At 57.9% G+C, this 24,367-nt stretch overlaps 1 protein-coding gene across 1 annotated transcript; it reads right to left on the bottom strand.

The window, feature by feature from the left end:
• Nucleotides 1–2,295: 2,295 nt before the first annotated feature.
• ADAMTS4 (ADAM metallopeptidase with thrombospondin type 1 motif 4) lies at nt 2,296–10,995 on the bottom strand. The gene is made up of 9 exons (XM_074938179.1): nt 9,061–10,995; nt 7,081–7,404; nt 6,577–6,709; nt 6,051–6,221; nt 5,542–5,828; nt 5,038–5,224; nt 4,368–4,543; nt 4,075–4,250; nt 2,296–3,625 (listed from the first exon to the last, which is right to left on the bottom strand). The coding sequence occupies exons 1-9, from the start codon at nt 9,685–9,687 to the stop codon at nt 3,196–3,198; spliced, it is 2,511 nt and encodes an 836-aa protein (XP_074794280.1). The 5' UTR covers nt 9,688–10,995; the 3' UTR covers nt 2,296–3,195.
• Between the last annotated feature and the right edge of the window lie 13,372 nt (nt 10,996–24,367).

Below are 24,367 nucleotides of genomic sequence, written 5' to 3'. Positions count from 1 at the left end.
AGCTCCCTGCATGCCCAGCAGCTCCCGTGTCAGCCCCAGCTCCGTGCAGTGGGAGGTGCAAACAGCAGGAGCCAGCGCCACGTGTGCCCAGCAATGCAGGAAACTGCCCACGCCTGCTTCCCCCTCCCTGGGGAGGGCAGTGCAAAGCCTCAGCAGGAGGAACCACTCCTGTTCCGCCTGCTGCCCCCAGGCTCCCTCCAGGGCCTGGTGCTGGCCACGAATGTGAGAGCTGCCCTGTGGGCCCAATCCTGCTGGGCCAGCCCCCTGAGCTTCAGTGTGCGCCCCTTGGCACTGGGCAGGGGGCACTAGACAAGCCCTCCTCTCCTGCAGCTTTCCCCTGAGCACGCACAGGCTGGGCATAAGGAGGAGGAGGGGGGCACAGAGCAGCTGTGGAGAGGTTCTGGCGGGACTTAGCCCTCTGGCACAGGATCAGTCCTGGGAGCCAGGAACCCAGTCCTGGGCTAGTAGGTCTCGCTTGTCCCCAGGGCTCTTTCTTGGCCTGCAGCCCTGGGCCGGGCCATACACACACGAGCTGCTCTTTGCAGAGGCCTGGCACGGCAGGTCCTAGCAGTGTGCTGGCTCCCTTAACCATGAGGCCCTGGCACGGCAGCTTTGGGTTCGGGCTGCATGGTACTGGTGTGGGAGTTTGTAGGGGCACAGCCTGGCTGCCCCCTGGCTGCACAATGGAACATCAGCCCTGCCAGGGCCTGGTGCAGGGGGACCATGGGACCAGGCCGCCCAGGGTGGCTGCTGCCCGGTGGGGCAGGACATGAGTGCCAAAGGGCGCTGGGCCTGCGTGGAGCTGGCCACCTGGGCAAGGCCAGTTCAGCCTGGGTCGTGCCCAGGGGAGCCAGGACAGCTGTGCTGCGGAGAAGGGGGATTCAATTTGCAGCTGCCCTCGGGCCTGTGAGGGGTGGGGGTGGGGAGCAGTAACGGGAGCCGTGTGGGCCTGGCAACTGGCGCAGAGCAAGCCCCTTGGGTGCGGAGGAGGGGCTGGCGTCGCTCCCACTGTCATCGAGTGGATTCCCACTGGCGTGCAAGCACGCCTGGCCGGGAGAGCCGTGGCAGGGAAGCTCCACCAGCTTCCGCCCCGCAGCCCCCTTGGCCAGACTCCCAGCAGCAGCCAGAGCCCCTGTCCCCATCTCACGCCCTCCCTTCCCCCAGCTGCAGCGCGGCAGGGCTGGGCCGAAGCAGGGACCCCTCGGCGCGGTCAGTCCAGCCCCGGGAACAGCCGTGGGAGGGAGACGCTGGGCAGAGTGAGGGGCTGCACCGGTCCCGGAGCTGGGCGGGAGCAGGAGGATCGACACACCGGGCAGGGCAGGAGCCACCAGCTGTAGCACCAGGGGCACAAGCAGGCACTGCCAGGGCAGCAACATGCAGCCGGCCCTGTGCATTATGGGGCCTGGGCCCCGCTCCTGGAGCAGTGATGGGGTGAGGGGCTTGAGCCCGTAGTGCAGCTCCCAGGGAGGGTGGCTGAGTGAGGACACAGCTGGAGGGGCCGGTTGGTCAGCCCCAGCAGGGCCCAGACCCCCTGCGCAGGGTGTTTGCTGAGCTGGCTCTGTGAGCCAAGCTCGCCGGGGCAGTAGCTGCTCAGCTGCGTGCTGGATCCCTGGGGGGAATGACCTGCCGAGCCCCGCTCCGCTCCCGGACACTGGAGCCCTGCTGGCTGGGGTGGGAGGAGGCTCTGTCAGCTTGATCGGCAGCAGGAAGCGGAGGAGGATCCAGCAGCCGACACCCAGGCCCAGGGTGGGCAGCCCACGGCCACAGCCGGGCGCCTCGCTGGGACAGGAGACGGGGGGGATCCGTCCTCCTCCCACCCGCGCTGGCGCTGCCCCGGGCACTTCACTGCCCCACCACCGCCTGTCCTTGGGCAGGAGCGCCGACCTCCCAGGGGGCGCAGCAGGGATCAGGACTCCCTGCTTCCCGGGCCAACGTGCTTGCCCCTCCAGGGCTGGGCCGCTGGCAGAAGCCAAAGCCAGGCCAGGCCAGTGGGTATCACCGCCCCCTCCCTGCCCCATGCTGGGCCTTCTCCAGCCACATCACCCTCCCGGGCTCTGGGGACAGGTGCCTGCAGCAAAGGGGCTGGCCTGACACGGGACAGCAGTGAGGATGGGGGCACGCCCCGCTCCACAGCCCCGGCCTCTCCCAGCAGGGGGCGCTGTAGAGGTGGGGCCGGGGCACGGCTGTGGGTGGGCCCAGCTGCGCTCCTGCTCCAGCGTGCGGGGCGTGAGCGCGGCCTGACCAGGTGGAGTGTGGCTCCCGCGCGCCCAATAACCAGGCGTCAGTCGAGTGTGGTCTATAAATAACTTTGGCAGGTTTTTATTACAAAAAATAATGACAATAATTAATAGAAAAATGCAACTGGTGCAAACCGGCAGCAGCCATGCCAGCAGGGACTTGCCCGGGCAGCGGCCCTTTGCTTTAAATAGACCTTAAATTATTACTCGCAGTCCCTCCTTTGCTGCGTCCGCAGCCACTGAGCAAACGGGCTGGGGGAGGCTGGCTCTCTGCTCCTGGGCACTGCCAGGCTGCCACGATGCCAGCGCAGCACCAAGACCAGACAGTGCTGGGGTCACATGCAGCAAGGCCTGGCCCGCAGCTCCAGAGGGCCCTAACTCAGCCCTCATATTCCTCTCTGCAGTGAAGGGGGCCGTATCCTGCCTGCCCCTCCCAGCCCCCAGGACCAGGCCACGGCCTGTCAGTCCTCTGCTGCCCAGCGCGCCAATGAACCCTGTGAGACCCAGCTCTAGTGGGGACAGAGAGGTTGCGGGGGGACTGAGGTAGAAGCTGATTCAAAATGTGCTTCGTGGCTCGCGCCTGGTGGGACATGGAGCGAGTTTGCCGAGTCTCAGCCAGGCCGAAGGAAGGTGCTGAGTGATGTACCATGGACAGTGCCCATGGCCCCAGCCACGAATAAATACCCGAATAAATAGAGACCCGGCAGTTGCAAGTGTCCCCACCAAACAGGTCCCTTTGGGAACGCCACAGCGGCTCCCAGCGCAGATTCCCCTTCAAATGGCCGGACACAGAGCTCTGTCCCACGGAGCCCTGGCCTGGCAGGGGGAGCCCCCAGGGGTACCCTGAGCTGGGGGCTCCAGCATCTGATTCTGTCTTTGGGACGGGCTCCAGCCCATTGGTCCCTGGTACCAGGGGAAGCTGCACCGGGTGCTGCCACTCCAGCCATGAGCTAAACGGCTAATGCCGGGGGGGTTCCTTGCGCCCGCGCCGGTTCCTCAGGATCTCCAGAATCTGGGCCTTCTGCTTCAGCCACTGCTCTGTCGGCCGCTTTTCCTGCCTGGGCTTGAAGAAGGTGTATTTGAGCCGGGGGGCTTTGTGATCGCTCACCACCAGCGCCTGCAGAGTGAGCGGCTCGCGGAGTGGCCCGCGGCCCGTGATGATCTCTGTGGCCTTGGTGGCCCCACTGTAGCGCAGCGTCACGCTGCCCGCCAGGCTGATGTCCAGCTCCGAGGGCACCAGGACATAGTTCCCGTTCAGGGCGTAGGTGCCGTCCTGCCTCCGCAGCGCCAGGTAGATGCCATCGCTGGCCGTGGCGGAGCTGCTGCTCTGGCGGATCAGGATGTGCGTGGCCCCAGCCGGGATGGTGACTACGTCATTGTAACCATAGCTGAAAGGCAGAGGGATACAGGCATCAGGACGCTGGATGGCAAACAGAGGGAGGGACCTGGGGGCTGGCCCCGAGCAGAGCCCTGGGGATGTGGGCTCTGGCACCCGCTCCAGAGAGTTTGGCATAGCTCCCCCTCATGCCTGCGTCTCAAAGCGCTCAGCATGGTCCAGCCCTGTGCACCGCCACTGCTTCAGGAGGGGAGAGGACTGGGAGAGCCAGGGGCTGCAGGCTGGGATTGAGGAGCCCAGAGCTGGGGGTGGGGATCCTTCCTGTCCCTGCCAGGGCTTGGCAGTTCTTGCTATTAGCGCCTTGTTACCATAAGCTGGTAATGAGCTGGGCATGGGGCCCTGGCATTCCAGCTCCTGCTTGCCCTCTGCCTGCTCTGTGTGCACTGCCCCATGCCCAGGCCCTGCCCCCGGGCCAGCCCGCAAGGTGGGGTGGGGACTCACCGGGGCTTGGTGAAGGAGCCGTAGGTCTTGGAGCAGCGGGACCCATCTCCGCCGCACACCATGCACTTGTCAAACTTCTTCTTGGAGCCGATGACGCGGTCGCAGCCAGCGTGGACGCAGCGCCCCTGCACGCAGACCGAGGTGCTGTCGGGGGAGCAGGGCGTCCCATCCGCCACCTAGAGACGGGCACAGAGTCAGTGAGGCCTGGGCCAGTCCTCTCCCACCACGGCTTGGTTCCACAAGGCCGTGCGCCCCCCCCGCCCCCCGCAGAGATCTGGGGAGCCCTCACTCACCCTCGGCTCCAGCACGTAGTAGTAGCCCAGGGCCCGCGACTGGCACGTCAGCTTGCACTGGTCCTTCTCGGCCACTCCGCTGTAGCGGGGCACCCAGTCCATGGGCGCGGGGAAGCCCTTGAACAGGTCTGAGCGGTGGTTGTAGACAGCACATTGCTGCTCCCGGAAGGTGAGGGCTGGAACGAGACGCGGGGCGGGGGGGGTGCTGGGTCAGTGTGGGGCTGTGCTGGGCCCTGGCTCCTGGGCAGTGACCCCCACCCATCACCACAGCCTCCCCCCGTCCCTGCGTTGGCTTCTGGGAGACGCTCTCAGGGCCTTGCATGGACCTTTTCCCTGTCCCAGGCCCCCCCAACCCCACCCCCATGTCCAGCTGGGGCTAGCTCAGCCCACCGGCCCTTCCCAAGGGGTTCCCCCTTTGTCACCCCTGCAGCAGCAGCACCCTGGCTCAGGGAAGGGAATTGGCTCCTGGGGTATTAGTGCCAGTGCACAGCCAGGCGTGCAGGGGCCTCTCTCTGAGCTCCCGGGCTGGTGCCAGCTGGACCCAGCCCGCCCTTAAGGAGGGTCTGTGTTCGGAGCAGAAAGGATGCTGCGCTAGCCAGCCAGCGGCTCCTGGGTCCTTATGGGGGGAGGGGAAATGCTGCCTCCCCGGTGACGTGCTGCCCTCACTCACCTGTGCCATCCGGGCACTCCAGGGTGTTGCAGGAGCGGTACTGGGTGCGCTTGCCCTCGCAGTATTTGCCACCGTTGCGTGGGACGGGCTTGTTGCATTCACGGGTGGAGAACTGCACGCCCCCGCCGCAGCTCCGCGAGCACTTGCCCCACGGGCCCCAGGAGCCCCAGCCGCCAGGGGTGGGAGTCTGCAGGGAGAGACAGAGCAGGGTTAGAAACGGGGACGGGGGAATCAGATCCACATGGCCACCAGGGGGCGCCCTGGGCCCAGGCACCCGGCGCCGTTCTGCAGCTGGGAAGCATAGAGGGGTGCTCCATCCCTCCCAGTCCCCAACCACCCCATACCTGCCCCACTCCCTCCACACTCTGCCAGTCCCTGAGCCCCGCCCTCACCCCTCTCCTGGCTCTCCCATGCGCCGTTCTGCCCCCCGCAGAGGAAGGCAAGTGCTTTGCCCCCTGCCCCGCCTTGCAGTTGCCCAGAGCCCATGGGTAGCAGGACACTCACGTTGAAGGCCTTCATCTCCACTTTGCTGATGCAGCGCCCATTCATGCAGGCCTTGCCCTGTCCGCAGGCGGTGCCGTCTGCCCAGGGGAAGTGCTTGGTCTGGCACATGAAGTGTCCGTTGATCCTGCCCGTGCACCACAAGGAGGAGCAGGGAGGGTGCAGGTTGGGGCAGTGGCGGGAGTCTGGCCCGAAGGTCAGCTGGCACTGCCGGTCCGCATCATAGTTGCTGCCCGGAAAGGGGGCCGGCAGGCGCAGGGGCTCACGAGGCTTGTCCAGGAGACAGTGACCTGTGGGGAGGGAACGGGTTGGCACATGAGGGGCCCGGGCATCACAGACAGGCTGGGGCAGAGCTGGCTCAGGGTGTGTTGTGTTGGGTCCCCCCCACCCACTTGGCGAGGGGACAGCTGGGACAGGAACACTGTGTGGGGCGGGGAATCATCCCCAGACCAGCATAGGCAGCAGAATCTGCCTAGGCAGAGATGTCCCCGGCTCCCAGGAGGGGTCCTTACCATGGCCGTTGTCCAGGAAATCTGTGATGAAGCGGGCGCTGCAGGGTGACCACAGCTGGTCGGGGTCCACGTAGGACATCACTGGAGCCATCATGTGGCGGGTGCTGCTGGCGTGGGAGTTCAGGTCCTCACAGGCCTTGGCGTTGTCATGGAGCATGTTGAACACGTGGCCTGGGAGGGGGAAGATGAGATGGGGTTAGTGTGTGGTGCAGGGACCTGGCCTGTGGGGGCTGCCACGGGGAGGGCATGAGAGGGGGGTCCTGGGCTGGGGGGGGCACTGGGCAGCGGGGGCTCTGCAGGGGGAATCAAGCAGCTGAGCATGGTGATACTGGGACTCTGATCCCCCGTGCTGTGTAGGGGAGGGGGAGATGGAGCAGGGAGGTTGGTGTGCAGTGGGGAGAGGTGTGGGGGTGGGAATGGAGATGGAGCAGCTGAGCCTGGCCATGCTGGACTCTGATTCTGTGCCTGGCATGGCTCTGGGCTCTCGCTGCCTCGTGATGCCCTGCCCCCGGCCGGCAGCACTTACCAAGTTCATGGGCCGCGGTGAAGGCCGACTGCAGCCCGTCATCCTCCACGATGGAGCAGCTGCGGGTGGGGTCGCAGACGGTGCCCACGTCCGCCATGCCCAGTGTGTCGCACGTGGAGAGGCCACACAGGTTCTGTGGGAGAGAGAAGATGCTGGGGCATGTGGGGCGCTGGGACGGGGGGCCTGCCATGCCGTCCCAGCCCCTAGGCTTGAGGCGCGCTGCGGGGCCAGCCCCATCTCCCCCAGCTGTGAGCTAATTCGGGGTACCCAGGGCTAGTGCTGGATTGGCCAGGGAGCCCCTCCATGGGTCCCCTGCCCCAGCAGGGGCCTGTCCCCCATCTGAGCTTCTCACCCCCTGATGGCCACTGGCCATTGCTGATGTGGCGAGGAGAGTCTCGGAGAGGTGCTGCACTGGGGGGGGGGCTGCACTGGGGAGAGGCGTCCCGGGGGGGGGGGCGGCACTGGGAGGCTGAACTGGGGGGGTTGTACTGAGGGGGAGCGTACCTGCCGGGTAAAGAAGATGGCCGTGTCGAAATGCTCCGAATCCGTGTCATCCGGCTTGTTGAGCCCTTTCTGCCACTGGCAGAAGTTGCGCAGCATCTGGGCGGCGTTGGCCGTGATCTGCAGCCCGTCCTCGCCGGCCCCCAGCACCACCAGCCGCGTCACCACCAGCGTCACCGGGTTCCGCAGGCTCGGGTGGCGGAAGAACTTGGCGGCGGCGGCCATGACGGTCAGCAGGTAGCGCTTGAGCCCGGCGCCATGGAACTGGGCCATGTGCTCGTCTGCCACCACCAGCGTCTCCACGTAGCGCGGCACCGAGGCGAACCGCTGTGGGGAGGGAGATGGTCAGAGATGGGGTGGGGGCACCTAGGCAGCCTGCCTCGTGGCGGGTTTTTCATATGCAGGGCCCGGCCTTTGCCCAAGGGCTGTTCCCAGGGTCCAGGCTGTGCCCCAGGGCTGGACCTGGTTCATTCTATGGCAGGTGCAGTCAGAGGTGGGGTTGGGGGGCTAGGACCAGTCACTGTCTCAGCCTAGGGGGCAGGGTGGGCTCAGACAGACTCTGAGGTGTGAGTGTGCTCAGCCCCATTTTATAAAGGGAGAAACTGAGGCACGGAACAGAAAAGGGACTTGCCTGGGGTCATAATGTCTGTGCAGAGCTGGGAACAGCACCCAATCCCCCCACATTCCCCCAGCTCTGACTACTAGACCCCACTTCTCTCCCAGAGCTGGGAACAGAGCCCAGGCATCCTGACTCCAGCCCCTGCTCTACCCAGGCTCCTCTACCAGAGACTAAAGGTGAACTCTGAGCTCTGGCCCAGGGGGCCTCTGCAGGGACAGGAAAAGCTGGAGTTTTCAGCTCCTCTAGCACTAGGTGATGGGCCAGGGGCAGCTGGGAGCCTGTGCCAACCCGCCTGCCCCCCGGGCAGCTCCAGCGGTGGGCGGGGGGAGGAGGGGAGCAGCTGTTTCCATGGCAGCGAGCCACCCTCCCAGCTGGGTTCGGAGGCAAATGGCCAAGGTAGAAATAAGCAAGTGACCCAAAGAGCATTGGAGGGGAGGTGGCTGGCTCAGGGAGGGGACAGGGCTTCCCACAACAGCCTGGCCCTGCTACAGGGGTGGCAAATAGCCAGAATCCCCCCACTGCCTCAGGACAGGAAACTAACCAGGATCCCCCCACGCCCTGCGGAGACAGGAAACTAGCCAGGAATCTTACGGTTGCCAACCCTCCAGAATTGTCCTGGAGTGTCCAGGAATTAAAGATTAATCATTAATTAGAGATTGTGTCATGTGATGAAACCTCCAGGAATATGTCCAACCAAAGCTGGCAACCCTAGCCAGGATTCCCCTGCCACCCTGGGACGGGAAGCTATCTGGGATCCCCCACCATCAGGCAGAGATGGGAAGTTATCCAGGATTCCTTCCCGGGCAGAGAAAGGAACTAGCTCGGCCTCTCCCCCCCCCCCCCGCCCCTGCAGAGACTGGAAGCTAGCCGGGATCCCCCCCAGGCAAGGACGAGAAGCTGGCCGGGATCCCCCCCCGGCAAGAGAAGCTAGCCGGGATCCCCCGCAGGCAAGAGAAGCTGGCCGGGATCCCCCGCAGGCAAGAGAAGCTGGCCGGGATCCCCCCCCGGCAAGAGAAGCTGGCCGGGATCCCCCCCCCCCAGGCAAGAGAAGCTGGCCGGGATCCCCCCCCGGCAAGAGAAGCTGGCCGGGATCCCCCCCCAGGCAAGAGAAGCTGGCCGGGATCCCCCCCCCAGGCAAGAGAAGCTGGCCGGGATCCCCCCCCCCCCGGCAAGAGAAGCTGGCCGGGATTGCCACATTCCAGGATTCCCCCAGCAGCAGGAGCGGGACTAGGGCACCAGGCCAAAAGGACCAGGCACGGGAGGAACCCCCGCCTGGGGCGCCCGGCCGGGGAGGCAGGCCCGCTCTGCCCGCCGGTGAGGACCCTGCCCCGCCCCTTGTGGGTGGTGCCCGCAGCCGCCCCTACCTTTGCTCTCCTGGAGGACGCTGCTGCGGCGCGGGGCTCCCTTCCGCTGGCGGCAGCTGTGCCCGGAGCCTGGGCGCCCACGGTACACATGGTGCCATTGGCTTTCTCGGGTATCTTCTTCCTGAGCACGTGGGCACCGGCTCCAGCCACTGCGTTGGGCGCCCCCCCGTCCAGGGGCTGCACGTGGTACTCCGTGCCGTGGTGCTGCAGCACCCCCAGCAGCGACACCCCGTCGTAGTTCACTGCCGCCACCGAGTCCGGGTCCGAGTTCACCGTGCCGGTGTAGTAGCTCCCCGGCTCGGTCGACCCGTCGACTGCGGCTGGCTGCCCGCTCCTGCCCAGGTACTGCACCGTCAGCCCCTCCGCCAGGAAGCTGGGGTCCCTCTCCAGGTCCAGGACCAGGTCTTTCTCCAAGGTGCGGATGCGGTAGAGAAGCCGCGGGCTGGGACTGCCGCCCAGCCCCTCCCCAGACACGCCCGCCTTGGCTTCGCCCGCCAGGCGCTCCGGAAACACGATTTCCTCCCTGTAGTCACCGGCACCGGCACCGGCTTGCTCCCCCGATGCCAGCACGAGGTGGCAGCAGGCAGCGACGAGAAGGGGCAGCGTCGCACAGAGCGGGCTTCCCATGGGGGCACAAGGGTAGACGGGGGACAAAATACGATCCCAAGAGCTCTGTGATGTTACACTGCCCTGGGGAGGCCCTGGGCTTTCCCCTTAACTAGCAAGAGCAGCTGTAATTAACGACAGGGACCCGGGGCTCGTGCTCTGCAGAGCCACTCGGTCAATGCTCTCAGCAGCACCTGGCACAGGGCGGCTCCTAACAGCAGCTCCGAGGCGAGCCCGTCATCGGGAGCGGGCTCTGCGCTCGGCGAGGTTCGCGGCAGATGCTGACCCAGAGCCAGAGGAGGCGCACGCTGGCTGGCGCTTCAATCGTTTATAAAGCGTCTTCTCAGCTCTTTTGTTTCAAGTCCCAGCCCTTCCACGGACTATTCCTTCGGCAAACTGCAGGGCGGGTCGGATCCTGGTTGGCTTTGCAGAGTGCCGACAGGATGGGGCTGGCTCTAGTTTTCAAACCTTGGTTGAGGAAAAAACCATAGAAAAGTTTTTCTTCTCCTTTTTGCAAAGAAACAGAAGGAAAAGTGCCCACCGGGAAGATGTCAAGTTATTCCCTCTAGAAGCTGTCTCCCAGTTCCCAGCCCTCTCTGCAAACCCCTGCAAGCTTGAGAGGAGACTTTCTTTCTTTCTTTCTTTCTTTCTTTCTTTCTTTCTTTCTTTCTTTCTCTCGCTCTCTGCTGAGTTTCTCTGGTTGCTCATCCCCGGGCTAGCCCCTTTTAACAGCTGTCTCCCGAGAGCGGCTCAGCCCCCATTGGCTGAGGACAAGTTTTTGCAATCTCTTCTGTTATTTGACGCAATTGCCCCTGTCAGAGCTAGTCCTTGTATTGTTGTTGTTGTTGTTTTTTTTTTTTTAAATGACAACTAAAGGCTATTGGGAGGGGGGTTGGAGGTGGGAACAGAAACGGCTGGCGGCCGGCCCGGCCTTCCGGCAAGAAGTTGGCACTTTGCCCCGCTTGCCGAGTTTTTTCTACAATTTGTAGCTTCGTTTGAGGAGTATTTCTCCTCTCTCTCGCCCCCTCCATGAGAAGAGAGGCTGGATACTGCGGTGATGGGTGCCCTGCCCAGGACACGCAGCCAGTTGGCTCCAGATTCTGAGGGCTCGGATCCTCCTAGAGACAAATCCAGGTGGTCCCGCCAGCTCCAGACGTTCAGAAATCATGAGTCAGGCTGCAGAAAGTCATGACACCGCAAAAAATAGTATCCTAACCGTTGGGTCCTTTCTTCTGCCTCCTGCTTCATGGCCGTGGGCCTCTCTGCAGTCAGAAGGGCTGGAAAGTGACTCTTACGTTAATCCCAAACCACATGACTCCTGGAGCTGGGGCTTTAAGAAAAACACCAAGTATTGCTAGAGTTGGCGTTGGCGGCCCTGATTTCCTGCGCTCCCAGCACTCCTGTTGACTCCACTGTGTCAGGACAGGGAGGAGCCTCTGGGAGAGCCAAACTCCCTGTCTGACCAGGGCCAGTCCCTGCCCCCTTCTGCCACAGCTTCTTCCTCTGTACAGGCCAGCACCTGGCACGGAGCAGGGCTTTTCATCCAGAGATCTCAAAGCTCTTCCTGAAGGTGGGGCAGTGTCACTACCCTCATTGGAGTGGTGGGGAAACTGAGGCCTGGAGAGGGGCTGTGACCTACACAAGAGCACAGAGGAACTCAGTGCCAGGGTTTGGAATATAACCCAGGAGTCCTGGCTCCCAGGCTGAGCCTCCATCCCAGCAGCTGGGGGCTCGAGTTCAGCAGCGTGTGCAGAGTAAGTGGGAGTCTGGCTGTGCTAGGAATACAGGAAGGGGCCAGCAGAGCTGGCTTGGGCAGTGGCAGACCCGGTGCCTGGGGCTGTGCTGTAGGCCCCCTTGCCACCTGCTTTTTGCCATCGCTGCCTACATGAATAGAGGGCATTTGGGGCAAAGCCCCATGGAATCGGGCTGGGTGAGGACAGGCCCTCCGAGGGCAGTGAGAATAGGGATGGCAAGAGGGCCAGCTCCACAGCAACCTGCGAGCACCCTGAGGGAGATGGCCTGGCAGCCTGGGCTCCCCCAAGAGCAGGGGCTCCCCCTGTTCCATCCCCCCAGGCCTGTCCCAGACACTCCACATGTGCTCAGGTCCTTGGGGCTGAAGCTGGCATGTCTGTGACCTCCTCTGTCCTAGGGGGCTGCAGTTTGGCCGGACACCCCTCTGCCAAAGCCTGGCAGGTCAAAGAGGGGCCGTCCCCTGGGGCACTGTGCCCAGGGGAGTCTGGGCCAGGCGAGCTCAGCCTGGGCTGGGGGCGAATCCCCTCGGAGACAGAGATTTGGGCTGGTGCAGGCCTTGGCAGCTGGATCCTGCAATTACAGCCCAGCAGCCTCTCCCTGCTGGCCTCCCTTCCCTGCCCCCTCTCTCGCCCCCTTTATCCCCGTCCCGCGCCGAGGCTCTGGGACCGTGCGGCTGTGGCCAAGGGCGGGGGCTGCTGGCACCGAGCTGCAAACGCAGGCCGAGCCATGCGGTGTCTTGCTTGGCCTTTCGCAGCCTTTGCTTTCCCATTGACGCCCCCCCCCCGCCCCGCAACTTCTCCCTCCTTCCTCCCTCCTGCTCTTGGCTTTCAATTTCCCCTTTGATCTTCCCCTGCAGCCCCACCATCGAGGGCCTTCGTTCTCCCTTCGTTCCCTTGCCCCCCTTCCCCTCCCCCTCACATCTGCTTTCCCTGCACCGCGGCGCGACACAGTCTGAAGCTCGCCTCCTGCAGCCCTCTCCTCCCCCAGCCCGGCGGCGCACTCAGCCCAGAAGACGAAAGGCAGACACGGCTCCAGCCCGTGTCCCTCCCAGCTGCTCTGGCTAGCGCATTAGCTGCATGCCCTACCCTTGCATTTCTAGGAAAGGCGGGTCGTGCTCTCTGGGATCCTCTGCCCCACCATGCCTGCCCCTCCCTGACCTTCGTGAGGTGCCTCAGTTTCCCACCTTGCAGGTTGAAATTCCAGTGGACAAATATCCCTTTAACTCATCTCTCCCTTCCACTGCACCCCCCAGTTTGTTGTCTGAGCTCAGAGGCACCCCAGCCTCCAGGGGTGCATTCAGGTGGGTTGGACACCTCCAATGACTGCTTTGCTACCACCGCTGCTTTTCCCCACTGCCTCCCCCACTGCCACGTCCCTCGTCTGGGTCTCCCAGTCTCATGGCCACCGCCACCTCACCCAGCTATCAGCAGCCACAGCTCTCGGGTTGGCTGGGTAGAGGCCGCCCCTCGTGCTGCCCTGGGCCAGGCTGCCCTGTCCTGAGGCTCCACCGCCTGCCCGGTGCTTAGTGATTGCTCTGGGTAGTGCTGGGGAACCTCACTGCCGGCCGGTGTCTTCTCTGCTTCGTCTTCTCTGTCCCCACACAGCATCCCCGTACCCAGGCTCCATCTACACTTAAACCACTGGTTTCAGAGTAGCAGCCTTGTTAGTCTGTATCCGCAAAAAGAAAAGGAGGACTTGTGGCACCTTAGAGACTAACAAATTTATTACAGCATAAGCTTTCGTGAGCTACAGATCACTTCATCGGATGCATGCAGTGGAAAATACAGTGGGGAGATTCTATATACACAGAGAACATGAAACAATGGGTGTTACCATACACACCGTAACGAGAGTGATCAGGTAAGGTGAGCTATTACCAGCAGGAGAGTGGAGGGGGCCACACCATCGACCTAGCTTCCCTCGACCAAGCTACTGCCTCTCAGAACCCCTCCCAAGTGTTTTAGGTGTAGACATGCCCTGCGACTCAGCCCCCCAGACCAGTTTATCAGAGTATGTCTACACCTAAAACACTACAGTGCTGCAGTGTAGATGCTACCTATGCCAATGGGAAGGGCTCTCCCATCGGTGTAGGTAACCCACCTTCCTGAGAGACAGTAGCTAGGTTGATGGAAGAATTCTTTCGTGGACCTATGCTGTCTACACGGGGGCCTAGGTCAGTACAGTTATATCTCTCGGGGGTGTGGATTTTTCACACCCGTAGATATACTGACTTAAATTTCTAGCATAGACCAGACCTCGGTGATTTTGTTTTTAGGGGTCACAGACTACTCAGCTTTGCTTTTAAACACTTAACCCCCCCACCCAACCCCACATCCAGTTCTTAGACATAAGCCACCCCGTCTCCCTCTCACTTGGCTCACTAGCCCACACATAGCAGGAAGGCATGGTCATGGTGACCCCTCAGTCAGGGCATAGTAAGAACCATTCTGCTACCCTTTAGTTGTATGATAGGGAAAACAACATTTCATTACCCCGTATCCACCGCTTAAGTGAATTTGAACCCAAAACAGCCAGCACTGAGCACCTACCGTGAAAAAAGAGATGTGTCTATGCAAATAAGGTCAGTTCATGAAGCCTTTCCATAGAATATCAGGGTTGGAAGGGACCTCAGGAGGTCATCTAGTCCAACCCCCTGCTCAAAGCAGGACCAATCCCCAATTAAATCATCCCAGCCAGGACTTTGTCAAGCCTGACCTTAAAAACTTCTAAGGAAGGGGATTCCACCACCTCCCTAGGTAACACATTCCAGTGTTTCACCACCCTCCTAGTGAAAAAGTTTTTCCTAATATCCAACCTAAATCTCCCCCACTGCAACTTGAGACCATTACTCCTTGTTCTGTCATCTGCTACCACTGAGAACAGTCTAGAGCCATCCTCTTTGGAACCCCCTTTCAGGTAGTTGAAAGCAGCTATCAAATCCCCCCTCATTCTTCTCTTCTGTAGACTAAAACATTCCCAGTTCCCTCAGCCTCTCCTCATAAGTCATGTGTTCCAGTCCCCTAATCATTTTTGTTGCCCTCTGCTGGACTCTTTCCAATTTTTCCACATCCTTCTTGTAGTGTGGGGCCCAAAACTGGACACAGTACTCCAGATGAGGCCTCACCAGTGTCGAATAGAGGGGAACGATCACGTCCCTCGATCTGCTCGCAATGCCCCTACTTATACATCCCAAAATGCCATTGGCCTTCTTGGCAACAAGGGCACACTGTTGACTCATATCCAGCTTCTCGTCCACTGTAACCCCTAGGTCCTTTTCTGCAGAACTGCTGCTGAGCCATTCGGTCCCTAGTCTGTAGCGGTGCATGGGATTCTTCCGTCCTAATTGCAGGACTCTGCACTTGTCCTTGTTGAACCTCATCAGATTTCTTTTGGCCCAATCCTCTAATTTGTCTAGGTCCCTCTGTATCCTATCCCTACCCTCCAGCGTATCTACTACTCCTCCCAGTTTAGTGTCATCTGCAAACTTGCTGAGGGTGCAATCCACACCATCCTCCAGATCATTTATGAAGATATTGAACAAAACCGGCCCCAGGACCGACCCTTGGGGCACTCCACTTGATACCGGCTGCCAACTAGACATGGAGCCATTGATCACTACCCATTGAGCCCGACAATCTAGTCAGCTTTCTATCCACCTTATAGTCCATTCATCCAGCCCATACTTCTTTAACTTGCTGGCAAGAATACTGTGGGAGACAGTGTCAAAAGCTTTGCTAAAGTCAAGGAACAACACGTCCACTGCTTTCCCTTCATCCACAGAGCCAGTTATCTCATCATAGAAGGCAATTAGATTAGTCAGGCATGACTTGCCCTTGGTGAATCCATGCTGACTGTTCCTGATCACTTTCCTCTCCTCTAAGTGCTTCAGAATTGATTCCTTGAGGACCTGTTCCATGATTTTTCCAGGGACTGAGGTGAGGCTGACTGGCCTGTAATTGATGGCCAGCCCTCTGTGGAGATAGAGGTGGTTAGGGGCTATTTAGGAAAGCTGGACGTGCACAAGTCCATGGGGCCGGACGAGTTACATCCGAGAGTGCTGAAGGAATTGGCGGCTGTGATTGCAGAGCCCTTGGCCATTATCTTTGAAAACTCGTGGCGAACGGGGGAAGTCCCGGATGACTGGAAAAAGGCTAATGTAGTGCCAATCTTTAAAAAAGGGAAGAAGGAGGATCCTGGGAACTACAGGCCAGTCAGCCTCACCTCAGTCCCTGGAAAAATCATGGAGCAGGTCCTCAAAGAATCAATCCTGAAGCACTTACATGAGAGGAAAGTGATCAGGAACAGTCAGCATGGATTCACCAAGGGAAGGTCATGCCTGACTAATCTAATCGCCTTTTATGATGAGATTACTGGTTCTGTGGATGAAGGGAAAGCAGTGGATGTATTGTTTCTTGACTTTAGCAAAGCTTTTGACACGGTCTCCCACAGTATTCTTGTCAGCAAGTTAAGGAAGTATGGGCTAGATGAATGCACTATAAGGTGGGTAGAAAGCTGGCTAGATTGTCGGGCTCAACGGGTAGTGATAAATGGCTCCATGTCTAGTTGGCAGCCGGTGTCAAGTGGAGTGCCCCAGGGGTCGGTCCTGGGGCCGGTTTTGTTCAATATCTTCATAAATGATCTGGAGGATGGTGTGGATTGCACTCTCAGCAAATTTGCAGATGATACTAAACTGGGAGGAGTGGTAGATACGCTGGAGGGGAGGGATAGGATACAGAAGGACCTAGACAAATTGGAGGATTGGGCCAAAAGAAATCTGATGAGGTTCAATAAGGATAAGTGCAGGGTCCTGCACTTAGGATGGAAGAATCCAATGCACCGCTACAGACTAGGGACCGAATGGCTAGGCAGCAGTTCTGCGGAAAAGGACCTAGGGGTGACAGTGGATGAGAAGCTGGATATGAGTCAACAGTGTGCCCTTGTTGCCAAGAAGGCCAATGGCATTTTGGGATGTATAAGTAGGGGCATAGCGAGCAGATCGAGGGATGTGATCGTTCCCCTCTATTCGACACTGGTGAGGCCTCATCTGGAGTACTGTGTCCAGTTTTGGGCCCCACACTACAAGAAGGATGTGGATAAATTGGAGAGAGTCCAGCGAAGGGCAACAAAAATGATTAGGGGTCTAGAGCACATGAGTTATGAGGAGAGGCTGAGGGAGCTGGGATTGTTTAGTCTGCGGAAGAGAAGAATGAGGGGGGATTTGATAGCTGCTTTCAAGTACCTGAAAGGGGGTTCCAAAGAGGATGGCTCTAGACTGTTCTCAATGGTAGCAGATGACAGAACGAGGAGTAATGGTCTCAAGTTGCAATGGGGGAGGTTTAGATTGGATATTAGGAAAAACTTTTTCACTAAGAGGGTGGTGAAACACTGGAATGCGTTACCTAGGGAGGTGGTAGAATCTCCTTCCTTAGAGGTTTTTAAGGTCAGGCTTGACAAAGCCCTGGCTGGGATGATTTAACTGGGAATTGGTCCTGCTTCGAGCAGGGGGTTGGGCTAGATGACCTTCTGGGGTCCCTTCCAACCCTGATATTCTATGATTCTATGATTCTATGAATTCCCAGGATCCTCCTTCTTCCCTTTTTTAAAGATGGGCACTACATTAGCCTTTTTCCAGTCGTCCGGGACTTCCCCTGATCGCCATGAGGTTTCAAAGATAATGGCCAATGGCTCTGCAATCACATCCGCCAACTCCTTTGGCACTCTTGGATGCAGCGCATCCGGCCCCATGGACTTGTGCACGTCCAGCTTTTCTAAATAGTCCCGAACCACTTCTTTCTCCACAGAGGGCTGGTCACCTCCTCCCCATGCTGTGCTGCCCAGTGCAGCAGTCTGGGAGCTGACCTTGTTCGTGAAGACAGAGGCAAAAAAAGCATTGAGTACATTAGCTTTTCCTCCAGTTCATCAATAGATGGCATGAGAGAGCTCATTCAGGCCACTGGCTTACAGGTGTCCGAAGCATGGTGCTCTGTGGGTATGTCTACAGTGCAATGGAAAACCCAAGGCTGGCCGGTGCCAGCTGACTTGGGCTCAGGGGGCTTGGGCTAAGGGATTATTTCATTGCAGATATTTGTCGCGTCCCAGAGCCTGCGCTTCACACTGAGCCAGAACATCTACACTGCAATTAAACAGCCCCTGGCATGGGCCATTTGCAGGTGTCTAACTGCAGTGTAGACATACCTTGAGAGCTCCCCCTCTGGATCAGCTCACACCTTCACTTCGCAGGGGTGGGATCCTTGATTCACCTACTCTCAGCCCTGGCCCTGTGTTCCATTCCCCCATGGTTACCCAGCAGGTCTGATGGGGTCCGGCCCCTGTCGGGAACTCTGCCCAGAGTGACCCCACCCAGACTTGTTGCCTCAAAGCAGTGCAGGATCTGAACCATGGGAACCTGTCCTAGCACGAGAGACAGGATTGAAACAACGGTCCGTCTGCATATACCTCACCTAAAGGCTCAGGCTTACCACCAGCTGAGCCGCTCCCCAACACCTCTGCCTCAGTGTCCCCGGTAACTGTCCAACTGATCGAGAGAGCGTCTGTGTCTTCAGACCCCTCTGAAGTGTCTGACTCCCTAACCCCGAGGAAACGTGTCTGGCAGATCCAGGAGGGGCGAGTGGGGAATCAAATGAACGTCTTTCTCTCCAGTTTCCCCACGTGTTGGCCAGGAGATGTGTCAGCCCCCGCCCAGGAACTCACGGAACATGCAGCAAGGAGCCCAGTGAACCAGCAATGGCAGAGCATTACAGGCAGCTCCAAAGCCGTCACAGCTGGACGGGGAGTGACCTGTGTGTGGTGTCGCTGTTTTTATGGAGTTGTGTGTGTGTGGGGGGGGGGGGTTGTGTATATAGGGAAGGGTTGTGTGTGTGTGTGCAGGGTAAGAATTATGTGTGTGTGTGCAGGGGGTAGCAGTTGTGTGTGGGGAAGGGTTTGTGTGTCTGTGACAGCTGGAGTTGTGAGTGGTGCTTGTGTGTGGAGGGAAGTGTATGTGTGGGCGGGGTATGAGTCATGGGGGGGTTTTGTGTGTGTGTGTGCGCGCTTGCAGGAAAGGTTTTTGTGTGTGCGTGGGGCGTAGGAGTTGTGTGTGAGGAAGGGTTTGTGTGTCTGTGTGGGGGTTGGAATTGTGTGTGGTGATTGTGTGTGGAGGGAAGTGTGTGTGCGCATGGGTGGGTAGGAGTCATGGGGGGTTGTGTGTGTGTGTGCAGGGAAGGATTTTTTGTGTGTGCACAGGGGGTAGGAGGTGTGTGCGGGGAAGGGTTTGTGTGTGTGTGTGTGTGGGGAAGGGTTTGTGTGTCGGGGGGGGTGATGCCCCTTCGGGTTCCTCACAGAGAGGATCCTGGCCCTTCTCCTAGTTCTTGCCCTGGGCGGGTATCCTCTCTGCAAGTGGCCGAGGGCTGGTCCCTGAAGTTCGGGGTTCTAGTCCCAGGGGCTGGGGGGTGTTTTGTGACAATAGTTGCCTGGCCCCTGGCCGCAGCACGGACCGTAGCTCTGCTCTGGTGCCGGGGGGACCCTTTGAGTATGTCTACACGGCAATCAGACACCTGCATCGGCCCGTGCCAGCTGACTCGGGCTCAGGGGCTGTTTAATTCTGGTGTAGCCATTTGGGCTGGGTTCTAGGACCCCACGAGGGGGGGCGGGTCCCAAACGACTGCACTTGTAATTAAACAGCCCTGTAGCCTGAGTCAGCTGGCACGGGCTGGCGTGGGTGTCTGACAGTGGGGCAGACGGACCCTAGAGGCCGGAGCCAGGTGGTGTGGCAGGAAGGCCCGGTTCTGCTCCCAGCGAGGCTGGCTGATTGCTGATGGCCTGCTGCCAGGCATCGCTTCCGTCCCTCCCCACATTGTTGCCTCTTGCTCCATGGAAGGGAGGACGGGAAAGTGTGACTCAGTCGTGGGAGCGGACGAGTCCAGCACCTGAGCCCCAACCCACACCAATGAGTCCAGCCCTGTGGGAGGGGGTCAGGACCAGCAGCTCCATTTACTCATGGGAAAAATACCCCACCCAGCTGTCATCAAATCCTTGGCTAGATCGCCCATGTCCCAGGGAGCAGGTCAGTCCTTCCCACACTGGTAGTGGTGCAGAGGGACGGTCCAGTCACACACCGAGCGCATCAAATATTCCAGCCAGTTCCCCTATTCACCACACTGCAAGGCCATGGGAATAGAACCCAGGAGTACTGACACCCAGCCCCCCCTGCTCTAACCATTAGATCACACTACCCTCCCAGAGCCCAGAATAGGACCCTGGATCCTGACTCGCTCCATCCAGCTACCACATGCTTACCAAGCACTAACAGCTGTCCAGCTTCCCGTCTCTTGGGCAGCAGGAGGTGTGAGCTGGACAGACCCGCTGACCTCGTCCCTCCATGTGTAGAAGGAAGCGTTTTTCCTTCCAGTAGTTCCAGAGAACTCAGCGTAAAAGCTGCCTGTGGGCCAGGCTGTGTCCTCGGTGCTGACCGCCCAGCACTGCCACGCTACAGACTAGACACAGCCCTAAGCCCACTGCTGCCTTGCAGGAGCTGGGCCTGCTGATGGGCCTATCTATCTATCTATCTATCTATCTATCTATCTATCTATCTATCTATCCCCATAACCCGTATCTAGCCATCCCTGGCACCACACCCCCTTTACTGTAGAGTCAGGCATGACACCCCTGCCCCGCCCAGCACCTACTGCAGTGGATCTGGAGGCTTTGCAATCTGGGCCTGCCCTGGGATCTGCATTTTGCTGATGGCCCCTGTCTCTCTAGGGCAGGTTGAACAGAGTCCTTGCTCTGACCTCAGGACAGGCTGGTGAGGTGCCATCGATAGGCTGAACGGTGGGAGGGAAACATGTGTGGCCAGTTCCAGGCCCTGTCAGCATGCTGGAGTCCCAGCGAGGCAGAGCAGAGAAGGCTGCATGGGTCCAGGGCAGGCCAGCTCCAGGCCCAGCTGTTGGTCATCCAGCCCATGGTGCATTGGGCCTGGCTGGGGCAGAGACCCCTTCACAGACATAGGCCATGAGGATGCTGCTGTGATGGCGCCCAGAGCCTGCTGGGCTGGGGCACTGGTGTCAGGTGCTTTCAGTGACCAGGCCCCTGGCTGGGAATCAAGCCTAACCCTAACTCTAGACAAATTAGAGGATTGGGCCAAAATAAATCTGATGAGCTTCAACAAGGACAAGTGCAGAGTCCTGCACTTAGGACAGAAGAATCCCATGCACCGCTACAGACTAGGGACCGAATGGCTCAGCAGCAGTTCTGCAAAAAAGGACCGAGGGATTACAGTGGACGAGAAGCTGGATATGAGTCAACAGTGTGCCCTTGTTGCCAAGAAGGCCAATGGCATTTTGGGATGTATAAGTAGGGGCATTGCCAGCAGATCGAGGGACGTGATCATTCCCCTCTATTCGACATTGGTGAGGCCTCATCTGGAGTACTGTGTCCAGTTTTGGGCCCCACACTACAAGAAGGTTGTGGAAAAATTGGAAAGCATCCAGCGGAGGGCAACAAAAATGATTAGGGGACTGGAGCACATGACTTATGAGGAGAGGCTGAGGGAACTGGGATTGTTTAGTCTGCGGAAGAGAAGAATGAGGGGGGATTTGATAGCTGCTTTCAACTACCTGAAAGGGGGTTCCAAAGAGGATGGCTCTAGACTGTTCTCAATGGTAGCAGATGACAGAACAAGGAGTAATGGTCTCAAATTGCAATGGGGGAGGTTTAGGTTGGATATTAGGGGCGGGCGGGGCTAAGCAGCAGTTCTGCAGAAAAGGACCTAGGGGTTACAGAGGACAAGAAGCTGGATATGAGTCAGCAGTGTGCCCTTGTTGCCAAGAAGGCCAACGGCATACTGGGCTCTATTAGTAGGAGCATTGCCAGCAGATCGAGGGAAGTGATTATTCCCCTCTATTCGGCACTGGTGGGGCCACTCCTGGAGTACTGCATCCAGTTTTGGTCCCCCGACTACAGAAGGGATGTGGACAAGTTGGAGAGAGTCCAGCAGAGGGCAATGAAAATGATTAGTAAAAAGAAAAAAGAAAAGGAGGACTTGTGGCACCTTAGAGACTAACCAGTTTATTTGAGCATGAGCTTTCGTGAGCTACAGCTCACTTCATCGGATGCATAGCATATCGTGGAAACTGCAGAAGACATTATATACACACAGAGACCATGAAACAAAACTTCCTCCCACCCCACTGTCCTGCTGCTAACAGCTTATCTAAAGTGATCATCAAGTGATCATCAAGGAAGGCCATTTCCAGCACAAATCAAGGTTTTCTCACTCTTCCCCCCCCCCCCCCACACACACACAGACACACATACAAACTCACTCTCCTGCTGGTAATAGCCCATCCCTCTTTGAAACCTCTCTTTATAATGCGCATGATAATCAAGGTGGGTCATTTCCAGCACTAATCCAGGTTTTCTCACCCTCCCCCCCCACACACACCCCCCCTCCAAAAACCACACACACAAACTCACTCTCCTGCTGGCAATAGCTCATCTTACAATGTGCACAGCAATAATCCAAGTTTAACCAGAACGTCTTGGGGGGGGGGGGGTTTGTAGGAAAAAAACAAGGGGAGATAGGCTACCTTGCATAATGACTTAGCCACTCCCAGTCTCTATTCAAGCCCAAATTAATAGTATCCAATTTGCAAATGAATTCCAATTCAGCAGTTTCTCGCTGGAGTCTGGATTTGAAGTTTTTTTGCTGTAAGATAGCGACCCTCATGTCTGTGATTGCGTGACCAGAGAGATTGAAGTGTTCTCCGACTGGTTTATGAATGTTATAATTCTTAACATCTGATTTGTGTCCATTTATTCTTTTACGTAGAGACTGTCCAGTTTGACCAATGTACATGGCAGAGGGGCATTGCTGGCACATGATGGCATATATCACATTGGTGGATGTGCAGGTGAACGAGCCTCTGATAGTGTGGCTGATGTTGTTAGGCCCTGTGATGGTGTTCTCTGAATAGATATGTGGGCACAGTTGGCAACGGGCTTTGTTGCAAGGATAGGTTCCTGGGTTAGTGGTTCTGTTGTGTGGTATGTGGTTGTTGGTGAGTATTCGCTTCAGGTTGGGGGGCTGTCTGTAGGCAAGGACTGGCCTTTCTCCCAAGATTTGTGAGAGTGTTGGGTCATCCTTCAGGATAGGTTGTAGATCCTTAATAATGCGTTGGAGGGGTTTTAGTTGGGGGCTGAAGGTGACGGCTAGTGGCGTTCTGTTATTTTCTTTGTTAGGCCTGTCCTGTAGTAGGTGACTTCTGGGAACTCTTCTGGCTCTATCAATCTGTTTCTTCACTTCCGCAGGTGGGTATTGTAGTTGTAAGAATGCTTGATAGAGATCTTGTAGGTGTTTGTCTCTGTCTGAGGGGTTGGAGCAAATGCGGTTGTATCGCAGAGCTTGGCTGTAGACGATGGATCGTGTGGTGTGGTCAGGGTGAAAGCTGGAGGCATGTAGGTAGGAATAGCGGTCAGTAGGTTTCCGGTATAGGGTGGTGTTGATGTGACCATCGTTTATTAGCACTGTAGTGTCCAGGAAGTGGATCTCATGTGTGGACTGGACCAGGCTGAGGTTGATGGTGGGATGGAAATTGTTGAAATCACAATCCATTGGTGATCTTCCTGATAACACCATCCTGGCCACTATGGATGTAGAAGCCCTCTACACCAACATTCCACACAAAGATGGACTACAAGCCATCAAGAACACTATCCCCGATAATGTCACGGCTAACCTGGTGGCTGAACTTTGTGACTTTGTCCTTACCCATAACTATTTTACATTTGGGGACAATGTATACCTTCAGATCAGCGGCACTGCTATGGGTACTCGCATGGCCCCACAGTATGCCAACATTTTTATGGCTGATTTAGAACAACGCTTCCTCAGCTCTCGTCCCCTAACGCCCCTACTTTACTTGCGCTATATTGATGACATCTTCATCATCTGGACCCATGGAAAAGAAGCCCTTGAGGAATTCCACCATGATTTCAACAATTTCCATCCCACCATCAACCTCAGCCTGGTCCAGTCCACACATGAGATCCACTTCCTGGACACTACAGTGCTAATAAACGATGGTCACATCAACACCACCCTATACCGGAAACCTACTGACCGCTATTCCTACCTACATGCCTCCAGCTTTCACCCTGACCACACCACACGATCCATCGTCTACAGCCAAGCTCTGCGATACAACCGCATTTGCTCCAACCCCTCAGACAGAAACAAACACCTACAAGATCTCTATCAAGCATTCTTACAACTACAATACCCACCTGCGGAAGTGAAGAAACAGATTGATAGAGCCAGAAGAGTTCCCAGAAGTCACCTACTACAGGACAGGCCTAACAAAGAAAATAACAGAACGCCACTAGCCGTCACCTTCAGCCCCCAACTAAAACCCCTCCAACGCATTATTAAGGATCTACAACCTATCCTGAAGGATGACCCAACACTCTCACAAATCTTGGGAGAAAGGCCAGTCCTTGCCTACAGACAGCCCCCCAACCTGAAGCGAATACTCACCAACAACCACATACCACACAACAGAACCACTAACCCAGGAACCTATCCTTGCAACAAAGCCCGTTGCCAACTGTGCCCACATATCTATTCAGAGAACACCATCACAGGGCCTAACAACATCAGCCACACTATCAGAGGCTCGTTCACCTGCACATCCACCAATGTGATATATGCCATCATGTGCCAGCAATGCCCCTCTGCCATGTACATTGGTCAAACTGGACAGTCTCTACGTAAAAGAATAAATGGACACAAATCAGATGTTAAGAATTATAACATTCATAAACCAGTCGGAGAACACTTCAATCTCTCTGGTCACGCAATCACAGACATGAGGGTCGCTATCTTACAGCAAAAAAACTTCAAATCCAGACTCCAGCGAGAAACTGCTGAATTGGAATTCATTTGCAAATTGGA

The sequence above is a fragment of the Natator depressus genome, chromosome 24, assembly GCF_965152275.1.
Source record: "Natator depressus isolate rNatDep1 chromosome 24, rNatDep2.hap1, whole genome shotgun sequence".
Lineage (NCBI taxonomy): Eukaryota > Metazoa > Chordata > Testudines > Cheloniidae > Natator > Natator depressus.
This window is presented reverse-complemented; position numbering and strand designations above follow the sequence as displayed.

Coding starts and splice junctions, on each gene's coding strand:
- ADAMTS4 (XM_074938179.1), bottom strand. CDS start 9,687: ATGGGAAGCCCGCTCTGTGCGACGCTGCCCCTTCTCGTCGCTGCCTGC. Junction 7,405..9,060: donor CGTCCTCCAGGAGAGCAAAG/GTAGGGGCGGCT, acceptor CCCTCCCCACAG/CGGTTCGCCTCGGTGCCGCG. Junction 5,225..5,541: donor TGGAGATGAAGGCCTTCAAC/GTGAGTGTCCTG, acceptor CTCTCCCTGCAG/ACTCCCACCCCTGGCGGCTG.